Below are 13,944 nucleotides of genomic sequence, written 5' to 3'. Positions count from 1 at the left end.
TTTTGAAAAAAATCTTTTAAAATTTAAATATTTATTTAAAATAGTATATATATATTTAAAATTACTATAATTTGATATTATTAAAGTTTTATAAAATATATAAAATTTTAAAATTAATTTTCATATATTTTTTATTATTTTTTTCATTTCAAAAAAATTGATTTTCTTTTTAAAAACGTGAAGTAATTTTTTTATTTTTTATAAAAGTCTCAAATACCATTATAGGAAAGTGGTATTTTGGATTATTGATTTTACACTTCAGAATATAATCCAAACTCCACCAAATCCCATTTGAGAGATTTTATTGACAAAATACAATTTTTCCCAATAAGCTAGAATTTGAGAGGATTTTTACAAATGACTTATCCAATAAGTTATGATTTCATATAGAATTATAAATGCTAAATACAATAAGAGGCAATCAGTGTTTTATAAACCGGACCGGCGAGCGAACCGGAAATATTTTGGGTCACTGATCAATGTGGTTCAACCTGGTTCGATTGGGTTCGACCGGGTTTGATGTACTAAACTGAATTTAATAAAGTTTTGTATATAATATACATATTTTAACAAATAAATTTAGAAAATAGTAAATTGAAATGTAATAAACCTAATAAAATAATCTGATAGTTCAAATCTAAATTAATAGAAAAAATACATTTAAAGTTTACTTTTCAGGATTTTATAACTATGAATTTTTATATCTTTAAAAAAAATTATATACACATTGTGACGGTTGTTGATTTTCTATGTTTGAATTTGATGGAAGCGAAATTTCTCGATCATTCTCTTCCATTGCTTAGTACACTGCAAAAGTTTTGCAGAGAACATCAAAGACACAAACGTAAGTTTTCAATTATTAATTTCATCCACAAAGACAATACTTTGAGAAGTATAAAATATCTTGTGAAATGTCACAGACTTAAAAAGAAAAAAAATGTCAAAAACAGAAATAACTTGAGTTATAATTTGTCACAAACCCTATTTTTATTTTGAAAAAAGCTAATTATTTTATTAACAAAATTTTTGTTTTCTATGCGAACCAGGGTTTAACCGGTTAGTTGGGTCACCGGTTCCTGGGTTTTTAACGGTTCAATATGAGTTTTTAACCGGTTCAACTTTGATTGGGTTTTGGCATTAACTCAACCCGGCTTGGTATCCGGTTCGCGGTTGAACCCGGTCCAACTGCCGGTTCGGTCCGGATTTAAAAACACTGAAGGCAATTTAAAAAAGAAATGAATTTATCTCAAATCCTTGATCCAATAAGTTTCCAGATATTCCACAATTAATTGAGTTTTCCCGCCAAACAACCAAAACCTTCACAATGTCGAAAATATTCTAATGACACAATTTTGTTTACAAGTCGATTTTTATAAAATAGAGAATACGAGTAGAATTATAGTACATCTACATCTATATTTGCAAATATAAAAATACATATGGTTTATATGTTGCAAGTCATAACCTTTACAAATAACTTAATTCTATTTTATAAAATTTAAAATTTGAGGCAACACAAGTAAATATTATGTGTAGCTCCAAAGTGCAAAGCATAACTAGAACAATACTTTGTTACTGTTTAAAACCGGTTTTGTTGTTCACTGAGCACATACCAAGATGTTCCATATCTTCCTTGTCCTCCTCACAATTCTCCCAATCTTTTGTGCGACAAAAGATTGGATCAAGTTCGATGATGGAAGATTCTTTATCACGAGAATCATGTTTTCAGGTTCCTTCTTCCTCATGTAGAAGCTTCTACTACCTATTTCACCAATTATTTCGGTTTTTTCCAAACCTACAAATTATTAAAATCCAAATTAAGAGTTTAAACTTTTAGTTAAGGTTGTTGAATTATATAGCTACACTTAACATATCTAATAGACGAATGTCTTGTTCTATGATTTGATCTAAATAGCTCGAAAATTTCAAGCTTTTGTTCCGTTTCTTAGCCATTTCAACCCATCAAAATTTTGCATTAGCTTACATTGGATACTAAAGTGCGACTGATGCAGTTCAAAGGCAAGATCTTTATCGAGTTTTGGCGTTCGTCCTTCTTTTCGATACTTGTCCACAACCATCTTGATCGTTTCTTCCACGCTGCAGCTTAGCTTAACCAAAATCCTTATAGGTCCTGGACTTCCTTCTACTGATACATTGATCACAACCTTTTCTGCTTCCCTCTTGTAAACCTGATTTTATAATCAAACAAACACAAAAAACTGAAATTCAGAATCTTTCTGTTGAATCAAATGGAATTTAAAGCTTACTTGGAAATAATGAGAAGGAAGGGTTTCATTTATAACAATCAAAATTTGTGGCTTGAATTAATACATAATTGATAACTGAAGGACCGAATAGACACAAGGGATCTTTTTTTTTTGTGAAGCAGAAACAAGGGATTTTAGTTTGGTTAATGAATGAACGAGACAGTCTCTAAGTAAGTAAGATCGATGGGTTAATTTGTAACATCTGAAGTACTTGGCTCTAATAGCAAACACATTGAGACGACATGGAGGACCAAATAAAACAATTTCATTTGATGATGATAAGCTGGATTACATTACCTGTTGGTTAATCGGAGAAGAAGACGGTGAGGAGAAGCCAGATAACGACGGAGCTGAAGCGAAAACCTCCGAACGGATCTTAGAGAGGTAAACGATTTCCTCCGGGAGATCTACCACCGGCGTAGAGCAAAGTCGATCAGCATCATCTTCAACAGCGATGCTTTGGTGGAGATTCGGCTCCGAGAAACTTCGGCTGAGGATTTTATTAGACTTTGAACGAATCTTACTGGGATTACGACGGGAGTCGGAGACTTGGTGCTTCACCTTACGTCTAGTGGTCCTTGAGCTCCGGCCTAGGCTTATGTCCGATGATGTGACTTTTCTCCGGTTGAATGATTCTGACATTTTTGGTAGTTGGTTTAGGAGGAAGAAGAAGAAGCTGAGCAAGCTTTGTTGGTTTGCTTAGGAGTTAGGAGATACGTGAAATGGAGGATCTCAATGACTTCGGTTTCTCTTTTCTTTGTCTTTTTGAATAATATATTCTTTTTTGACCAACAAAAAAAATAATATATTCTTTTTTTTGAGCAACTAACTAATCTTTTTTTTTCATCTAATATTTTATTAATGACACAAAGGCCTGAGAATCCAACTACAAAAGGCATAAACATAAGGCCCGAAACAAGGACAAACTGAAAACAAGGGCCCAAAGCCCATTCCCAACCCGTGCTACAACACACAAACCCACGCGGCTCCAAACTTGCATAATCGCCCACGTGTTAAACTCTATCCATCCAAACGCTGCACCCGTCATCCGATCACCACATCGTGACCCATTTGCCGAGGCTAGCACCGGAGAAGACGAAAACAATCTCTGGTTTCGCCGGAACACGCCGTAACCAAAACCACAACAATCTACCTCGTCGCCTACACGCTTCACTTACTTCTTCGCACCATAACCCTTTCATCGGAGAGCTTCAATCGACAAAGTGTCAAGATCTCATCCGCAGTTAACGAAACCAAACACCGAGCAAGCGAACTACCCTAAACAGGAAACCACGAACTAAGATCTAACCATAGCCAGACACCCACCACCGGAGAGAAAAGCGAGGGTACTAGAGTCAAAAGCCGGCGAGACACTGTGCTAAATAAGCCACCGCCTCCCGGAACCAAAGTGGGACGACAACCGTGTTGTAGATGCGACGCCGAAGCCAGAACTGTACAGAAGAGAAAGCTAAATCAAAAGGTCCAATCGACGTCGTGGCTGAGAAAGCCCATCGACGTCGGTCGGAGGTGACGGATCTTGATCGGAACCTTTTCTTTCTAATCGCTTTCTAATCGCCAAAGTGTAAACTCTTCAGAAAGTTTATATAACAAGTAGTCTAGCAACTAACTAATCTATATAAAGCAATTTTCTCAAAATAGTTTATTTTTATGTTTTCGTAGTCGAACAAGTTTCATTTAAAAGGCAAAACGTCATTCTGCGTTTTACTTTATAGCTATTCAAATAATAAAAATAATTTAAAATAATAATTTTATAGTATAGAAGTATATATTTTCAGTCGAACTTTTCATAATATTTTTTCGAATTTTTTTTCTTCAATTTGTCTTTCTAAAATTCGAACATATGTTTTGAAACTGTTTTAATATAAAATCATATTTGCCTTTTTTCCTTTAAATTTTTAAACCCTACTCCTTAACTCTTTAAGTCTAGGTTACTAGGTGTTTTCCTGCACCATGTGCAGTGATAAATTTTTAAATTATATTTAAAAATATAATTTATTAATATTATATTTTCTTTTTTACCAATAATTAATATAAATATCATTTAACTAAACATAAAATTAAGAGAAAATAATTTTGTTTATTTTACATTATATTTAAGAATACATATGCATATATATTAGAATATTATATAAAACATTGTCTATTTCTTTTGGTTAAATGTATTATATCAACTTGTAAAAAATTACTAAAATCATATAAAATTGTATTTTTATCAAAAACTAAAACTAAAAAATATTTATAAAATTTTGTAGATATCTAAAAGAAACTAATGATATTACGATTTAAAAATTTATATTATTTTTTTTAAAATGCAGAAAATTTATATAATAAAAATTATATATTTATAAACGTAAAATTAAGAAATATTTCGAAATTAAAAATTTCATATTTAAATATATTTATTCTAGTGATGATTTATGAGTTATTACTATATTATAAAAAGTTTACCAAAAATATAAATCAAGATTAAATGTAATATATGAGTTACTGCCATATTCTAAAAGGTTTTTCAAAAATATATATCAGCACTAAAGTAATTATTCATGTCATATTTAACCATATGACATGTCATCAATTTTAATAGATATGTCACATTTTTTTGTAAAAAAAATTATAGAAAAGACATGTGGCAAATCACTTCGCAAATAATGTCTAGGGGATTTAGTTTAAAAACAGTCTAGGTTATTTAACCATATGAGTATAAATGCATATTTACCCTTTTTAAAAATATATTTTGATCATTTTTCTCTAGAGAAAACTATTTTTTGAAAATAAACTAAAAATGATTATCCTAAATAAATTCTCAGATATATCTGAGTAATTTACATTCAAGATCTTTTATTATATGCACCATATTCAAAGTCATTATGTGACTTTTTTATTACATTACAAAACACTTATTGTTCTTATGCTAGTTTTTTTCTAACTAAGTTTAACCATGAAAAAAAAAATTGAGAAATTGACATGTATGACCATAAAAAAAAAAATTCAATCTATAGCTAAAAACCTTACTTTTTCACTGTATCATGTATCTATTATGTAATATTGCTATATTACCCTCTGTTATCACCGGTAAAACCTGCACAGAAAAATAAATATTAATAATTATAATATTCTATAAACACTTCGTGTCCATTGGAAAGTACTCATATGTGATAATAATTTTTTTTTCTTCTTCTTCTTCTCTGTTTCTTCATCTCCTCTCCTTTTCAGATTTCTGTTTCTTTTTGATACAACGAATACATAAATTTAACCATCATCATCATCATCATTTGTTTCATCGTCGCCACCGTTTCGCTTCGTCATCGTCGATTTAGACTTTCCAAGTAAATTGTTTGAGACAAGCTTTGAATCCACTGGAAAGAAAATGGTTAACAATTATTTCAACCTCCGTTGGATTGAACTGATCAATGGTGAATTAGAGGATGGGGACTTGGCGATGCAGAAGTTATTTTGATAGAGTACCTATTGTCTGTTCTATTCTATTTGGATCATGTAAAATGGAAATTCATTTTATTGCATACCTGCTATAAATTAGAACGTTTAATACCACATTCTTTAGCTTCTTAATTCATACATGTTTTTAATATTTATGTATTTTGCTACTTGAGTTACAGTTTATATTTCATTGTAGGATTTATATGTCCATATCAATACTTGAGATACATTGTACATTGTCTTTTATATTGCAATTACATTTTCACCTTATCCATTCTATATACTTCATGTGGAAGAGTATAACCGGATGAATTAGAGTGTAAATGTTAGTATCATTTAAAATAATACAGTTTATATATAATAAAATGGTCCTCGTAAGTTAACAATGCCAATGGATTAGGGTCTGTATTTCCCTGACTTGGGTTTAGTGTTCTCTTACTCATCCCCATTAGCTTTATATTTCATGTAACTCAGTTCTGGCTGTAATATGCCTAGAGTAGCATTTAAAATAGTACGGTGTATATAGCATAGAATGGTTCTCGTGAGTAATGTAAATACATCTCTCCCTTATTCTGAAATGTGGGTTTAATTTCCAGAAGATTTAGGTTGGCAATGAATTAGGGTTTATATTTCCCTAAATTGGGTTTAGTTTTTGTGTCATGTGTTCTCTCATTCATCCTCATTAGCTTTGTATTTCATATAACTCAATCATGGTTGTATTACGCCTATCATATCATTTAAAATAGTACAGTTTATATAGAATAGAACGGTTCGCATATGTTAACTTGGCCAATGGATTAGGGTTTATATTTTCCTAACTTGGTTTTAGTGTTTGGTGTCAACTGTTCTCTTATGCATCCCCATTAACTTTGTATTTCATGTAACTCAATCATAGTTGTACTATACCCCTAGTATCATTTAAAATAGTACGGTGTATTCAGAATAGAACGCTTCTCATAATGGACGGTGTAAATGTTTTCTTAACCCAAATTAAACTGCACCCTATTACTTAGAAAACTGTGTATGTTTAATTTAAGGATGTTTTGAGTTTACATTGTATTACGGTTTACATTTCCGTGTACGTAGTGTTTAGTTCTTAGTTGATAGGGTGCAGTTTCATTTGGAAGATATACTATTTTGCCATATAGAATAATAATTCCTATAACTTTCTTTGTCTCTTATGGTAACATAAGTTGTGTAACGCGTACAACTATTATCCACTCATGTTGCAGCATTCTCTTTCATTTTTTGTGTTAATTAGAGATGGACTACGTACTCCTTATAATTATATGTCACAAAAATAACCACGGTCAGGGTTTCATGATTACTTTTTCCCACACAAATCGTTTACCTGTAACTATTCAATATCTGGCAGATATGCTTTTCAAACACTTGAACCCGCTTGGATTACATCTAGACAAATATAAGCAGGGCGACGAGCAATGACACGAAATATACGACGTGGTGGAAAATTTTGTTGGTTTACTATATGAATTTCAACTGGCAACCGTTTATGGGAAGGGGTAGAACCGGAGAGAATGTGAGCAAAATGTTAAACACTTAATTATGTCAAAATCAGAGTTATTCACCTAATTTTACACTGAAATATGGCTATTTGGTCGATAAGCCCAAAAAAAATTCAGTTTTTTTTATGCTTTTTCTTTGTTTAAAAAAATATATTTGTTTAACTTTTCCGATCCAGTGTCATTCATTTTCTTCTTTTGAAAAAAATTACTCTCTTCGTATCATTTTTTTTTAATTATACAGAGGTATCCTGGCCCCACATAAGTGGTCCAGACTAGTCACGTGTTGCCACATGTCGGTTCTTTGTCCCTGGCGATGCTGAAATGTTAAATGGTTTAGAAAAAAAATTGTTTCAGTTTAAGAAATGTTTTCAAGTTTCTATGTAACAACTAAATGTAATTTGATGTTTTTGACTATTTGTATTATGTATTATGAATTTTTATTGGTTGAATTAATTATAATTATTGATGTTTTTAGATAAACGAGAAAGATTGAATAAAAATATGTAATTCCTTAATCGATATGCAAAAACTTTTAAATCCACATATTGTGATACAGAGGGAGAGAGTATATTCTATTCCCCTCTAACAATAACACTAAAAAAACTAGTCTACGATGTAGTCTTTTTTTTCTCTGACAGACAACAAGCAGTACTTTATATTTGTTCCTCGTCAAGCAAAATCACCGTCGAGATGTGGTGAGCTCGATCTACCACGGTCATGTCTCATCTCGAAGCTCCACTTTTTGTCGTCCTCTGTTTATTCTAATCGGCTGCTAAATTACGCACTTCAGCTCTTCATGGCAAGAAGATGTCCAATCAAACCAAATAACCTTGCGATAGAGTATGATTGGGTAAAGTTCCTACTCTCTCATGTATATTGTCTTTTAATCCATGTTTCAAAATTTGCTATACGCAACACGTGCGGTCGACCCAGACCTAGCGAGTTAACAACAAATCGGGAAAAATTCGAAGAGTAATCGGAGATTTTTTTAAGAACTATTATTGATACTATAGTTATATATATTTGGATCAGTAAAGCAATCAAAATAATATTCTGTTGTCCAGCGGTTATTGCCCCTAATTTGACCAGTAGATATTGGGTTCGACGCCCATGTTTAATGCATTTTCATCTGCTTTTTCTGTTTTTATTAATGAAGAGTAAAAGAGTCATTTTCTCTTCATCTTCCTCACTGACCTGCAATCCTAATTGCAGCATTTCAGATTTTTTTCACCATGATTCTTCAATTTTCTTAGTGAGTTGCGTCGTTTAACCTCTGTTTCTTTGTTATTGTTGATAAAGTATGATAGATTCATGAAAAAATATCAATTGCAAGCTTGAAAACCCCAGATTTTTCTTTTCCCAATATTTTTGCCCAAATAAGGGTGAAACGCCACGGTTAAGGTCCGAAGAACGCTTAATCGCTGAGAACGCGGCCCAATCGACGCATTTTAGAACATGGGTTTTAACTAATAAAAATTCATAATGACGCATTGTATTTTCCTGGGCAAGAAAAAACCGGAACCAAAGAACAAAACAGGAACCGGATAGAAATACCCGAAACTGGAACTGAACTTAAATTTTCAAATACTCGAATGGTTCCTATATTTCTATATCTAAAAATAACCGAACCGAACTGGAACCGAACCGAAAACCAAACGGATACCCGAATATATAAAAGTATTAATTATATATACATATAAGATAACTAAATATATATTTATAATTTAAAAACCTACTAAAAGTATCCAAAAATATTTCTTTTAAAACCAAAATATTACAAATTATCCAAACTACCCAAAATTATCTGAAAGAATCCGGATAATTTTATCAGAAATATCCAAAGCAATCTGAAATATCCAAGGTTTTTATCTGAATCTTCCTAATTACATGATATTTTACCCCAAATACCATATATTTAACCTGAATTACCCGAACTACCTGAAATAACTGAACTGGAACCGAATGAGTACCAGATTTTTTGGGTATTTTTCGGTTACTAGTTTTACTATCTGAACCGGAACGAACCCGAAACTACCCGAACCGAACCGAAAATAAACCAAGTAGTAACCCGAAATAACCGAACCAGACTGATACCCGAAATGTCCATGCCTAGTATTTTGTTTTCTAGATGGTTGATGGTGGTTTGGATTCCCCTTTCACTGAGCCTGTGTGGAAGACACACACTCGCTAGGATGGTTGATTTATTGAAAAAAATGCTGATAAACTTGTCCTTAAATTTTTACAGTTTTGGCCAAAAAATGCCATTCAAGGATAAGTCTCCCAATGGTGTCATCCACACTGCTACTCCTTTTTAATTGATTAACTTGATCAAGAATATCTCAAGGTACTCCTTTTTAATTGATTGATATATCTTTATGCCTCATTACTTGTCTGCTTAATCATTATCGTCTAAAAGCTGACTGTCTTATTTTCACAACTTGTTTGTATCTTGGTACTTGTCTCTTATTTGTCTGCAATATGTATTTTTCATGTGCTTTACATTCATTGTTTCAATTTTTTTCAGCGTGGAAAGACAATCAAATGGGGGGGGTATATATGGGTTTGGGATCATCCATTTCAGAGATTATGAACTACCTGAGACAGTTCCAACACTCTTAAACGCAGCCTATATATGGACTTGTGCATCTTTGGTATGTAGACAAATGCTGAACTTTTTTTTTTTTGACTGAGACAAATGCTGAACTTGTCCACACAATTGTGGAACTTCTTAAGACTGATATGACTACACTCAAAGAAATTTTTGTAGCCTTGAAGACTGAATTCAAGCAGGAGATGGCTGCAACACCCCTCAACACGATTCTACAATCTCTTGGTGTGAATGATATTAAGTCTCTTATAGGTGTGTGGACTATATTTTAGAGTTTTTTCAGGTCCAAACATGTTTGGAGCAATATGGAGATTATAGAGCCTAAAGATGAGGAAACTCATAACTGTTCAAGAAAACAGAAGTCTTGAGTCGAGATTCAGAAGAAGTGTTGATCGACACCTCTTCCTTGGTGTTGCTCAACCCCCACGGGAGTAAACGAACTGACTTACTTCAAAACCGACTTAGATCCAAAAGTCACAACATATTACAAGATTACCCATTGCCGACTTATTACCTATTATATATGAGTGTAGCCATTGTTTAGGCTAAATCTCTTTTACACCGTAATATCTAGGGTTTTATTTAGAAGCTTATTATAGAAAAAAACAAAGATTCCTTCAGAGATTTGTATGGAAACTCCGTTATCTCTTACTCTATCTATTTATTCAATTCATTTAGTTTATCTTTATGCTAACTATGTTTGAGTAGGAACTTTGTTAGATTAGGGATCATTAGGGTTTGATGAATTATTGATACATAGAACTGCTAGGGTAATTTAATAGTATCTTTCACATACAGTAGAACTTCTATAAATTAATAATGTTGGGATTTTAAAATTTATTAATTTATAAAGATATTAGTTTACAAAAGTTTTTTTTTATTTAGAATTATTATTTTAAGATATAATTATTCTAAGATAAGGAAAATATTTGATTTTAGTGTATAGACATTAATTGTTAATTTTTTGAAATATGACGTTTATATTAATTTTATTATATTATATGCTGTATATAATATATATTTCATCGATGGTTTTAGATATAATCTAAATCTCATAAAAATACATTAAGTGTTAAGAAAATATAAAGATAATTGCATGTGAATATAAAACAAACAATATAATAATATGTTCTTACGTATATAAAATATATACATAAGTTGTCCAAAAAAATATACATATAAATTATTAATTTATAATTTTAATGGGACTATATATTTAAATAGAATTTTCTAAAAAAATATTAACTTATTATTTTATTGATTTGTGTCAAATTTTCAACAAGTTGGGATCAATAAAATTTATTAGATTTATGATTCAAATAGGTTTTGAGGGATTAGCCCCAAATATGAATACTTGAGCATTTGATATTTATCTTAGAAGATTGCTCTTAATGCTTGTATAGGAGTAGTTAACCTATACATGATGACAGTTGATACAATCCTTGGATCTATCTTCTTTGAGCTAGGAATTTTCTGGAAACAAGCGAGAGCTGATTTGGCAAACTCCTTAGCAAACTGTTATCAACCCGCACTTAAAGCTTACTAGAGGCGCATCGATCGATACTCCTATAGAGTTGTCGATCGATCGACGCGAGACAATGTCGATCGATACGTGCGACAGCAGGTCGATCAACGCCTTTCTATGATTCACCAATGAGAGTCTCATCGATTCTAGTAATAGATAGCCCATAGAATGACAGTTATTGCATCGTTGGGTTCTTTAATATCATGCAAGCATCTCACACAGGCATTCATACTACTATAATCCTGATAACCTGAATAGTAATCCTAAGTCTAGAGCTTTCATCATATCACTACAAAAAAAGTCCACATTGATAGCATATTATTATAGCACGTTTTACTGAACTGCTATCGTTGATGATAATTTTTTTTTTATAAAATATAATAGCATTAGATAAGTGCTCTGATATAATTTCGATAAGCGGGAACCTAAAATTAGATTTTCCGCCGAGACTTGAAGTAAAAATTTGAGAAGCCCCGAAAAATAACATTTTCCCACACTGATCTAATACATTTCTATTTAAAGTCTAAAAATTAGTGTTCACAAAAAAAAGGAAAAAAAAAAGATTTACTCAAACCCTCGTTCTCTTCTCCCATCCATCTGTACCGTCCTCTTCAATCACCACCGCCAGGTCCGCGACCATCACCAGATTCACCACCGTCATCTCCCATCCGTCAGCCATCTCCACCATGTCTCCATCCGATTCATCTCCTCCTCGTCACCACCTTTCCTCTCCACCTCGTATTCCCCTGTTGCAATCTCTCTCTCTCTGCAAATTCAAGTTTCTGTTCAAGTGCTTCTTTGATTTCTAAACCTAATTTCACACAGAGAGAATAAACAGATGATGGAGAAAGGAGGAAAAGTGTTCAAATCTTCTCTCAAGTCCTCTATGGTATCGTGTCTCTAAACCACTTTCATCAGATTTTCTTACCTTCTTTATCGACATTGACTTTGATTCGGTTTTGAGGGTTATAGGATCCGGCAAGGATGATAACTCCTATAACTCAACCAAGTCCTAAGAGTACAAGGAAAGTCCAGTTTGATCCTAAAGGCTTGCGCTTTTTGATTTCTTCTTGCTTTGTTCCTCCTGAAGTTCCCAACTTTATTGTGTTATCTTCTGTGTTTGTGCTAGTCCCACGGGATTCCAAGTACACGTTTGCTTAAACTCTTGCCTTATTGGATATAGGTGGGAAGGGAACCAATGCTAGTAAAAGTTCTCTGTCTAAAGAGTCTCAGCCACTTGAGCTTAAGACTGATAAGGGTTAGTACATCTGCTACTTTCTCTACCAATGCCCTTTGCTCAGCATGTTAATATGTGTTTTATTTTCTGTGATGGTGTTTACAGAGCTTCCGGAGAATGCAAAATACTTGATGGATTGTGAAGCTTTTGAGATTCTACAAGGCATCAAGGAACAAATGGTTGTGCTATCCGAAGATCCTAGTTTAAAGCTTCCTGTGTAAGTAAAAATTCACGACATGTGTTCTGTTTCCATGCGGGAAAGGTCTTTGGATTCACTAACTTGTAGTTTTTTTTCAGGTCTTTCGACAGAGGACTAGAGTATGTGAAGGATGGTCGTTACTACATAAATCATCAGTCTGTTAGACAGATCCTTCAGTATCCTTTTGTAGCTGTCTTCATTGATCTTTGATGCAGATTAATGCCATTCTCATATCTGATTCTGTCCTGTGTTTATAACTTAACGAGTATGATATAAGGCTTCTGAAAAAGCATGGTGTCTCTGAAAGCGAGGTACTTAACTTATCCAAAGAGCTTCAGTTCAGACAACAGACCCTAGGGGACTTTCAGTTTTTTTACCTTTATAAGTTGAACTGAGTACTGGTCATATATGCAGGTCTTAGAAAATATCTGAGCCTTGGAAGCATGTGCACAAGTGAACCAGTTGCCTTGCTGTTGAGAAGGAAGAGTGGAAATTTGATACACTCTGTGATATTTATGACACGCACTCAAGCTGTTATCTTCTGCAACACTAAATGAAAGGTGATCTTTATATACTCTATTTGAATTTTTGTAGGTGTTATCAGGTGTCTCATATTTTCAGCATTGTTATCTTAAGTTGATTTGGACGCTTGTAAGGTCCTTGAAATTTGCACTCGTTTGTGATAATCTGTGGTTGCCCACTGCTCAATATTTCTTACAATCTCTATATGCCTGCAGATTTTTAGTAAATTTCTTTGGGTTCTTAATTTATTATGTGATGCTCTGTAATAAGATTATGGTAGAGCTTGAATTGAGATGAGCAACTTTCTTTATCAGGTTTCTATTGTCATCTATCTAACTTTATTCCTTGTGTGTATAGGTTTGCTTGGTTTCTGCAACTCTTCCTCACGAGATTTTGATGACATCAAAGTTTATGACGGAGCCAATGAAGATACTTGTGAAGCGTGATGAGTAGACTCTTGACGGCAAGAGGATTAAGTTTAGATTTTTGGTTTAGTTAAGTTTATTGTTTAGTTTAGGTTCTTTTCTGGTTTTAGTTTGGTAAACTGGAATTTGGTTGTAAACTGATTTTAATTTATAAATAAAATTTATTTTTATTTTAA

The 13,944-nt window shown here is 32.7% G+C and overlaps 1 protein-coding gene and 1 pseudogene across 1 annotated transcript; one reads left to right on the top strand and one right to left on the bottom strand.

Annotated features, from left to right (window-relative positions):
• Window positions 1-1,396: 1,396 nt before the first annotated feature.
• On the bottom strand, window positions 1,397-3,013 carry LOC108839960 (uncharacterized protein At4g22758). The gene is made up of 3 exons (XM_018612751.2): window positions 2,565-3,013; window positions 1,985-2,189; window positions 1,397-1,795 (listed from the first exon to the last, which is right to left on the bottom strand). Exons 1-3 carry the CDS (start codon window positions 2,907-2,909, stop codon window positions 1,599-1,601), a joined length of 747 nt encoding a protein of 248 aa, XP_018468253.2. The 5' UTR covers window positions 2,910-3,013; the 3' UTR covers window positions 1,397-1,598.
• Window positions 3,014-11,915: 8,902 nt separating this feature from the next.
• LOC108817331 (DNA-directed RNA polymerases IV and V subunit 4-like) lies at window positions 11,916-13,944 on the top strand (annotated as a pseudogene).

This window comes from Raphanus sativus, chromosome 2 (genome assembly GCF_000801105.2).
Source record: "Raphanus sativus cultivar WK10039 chromosome 2, ASM80110v3, whole genome shotgun sequence".
Taxonomy (NCBI): Eukaryota; Viridiplantae; Streptophyta; class Magnoliopsida; order Brassicales; family Brassicaceae; genus Raphanus; species Raphanus sativus.
This window is presented reverse-complemented; position numbering and strand designations above follow the sequence as displayed.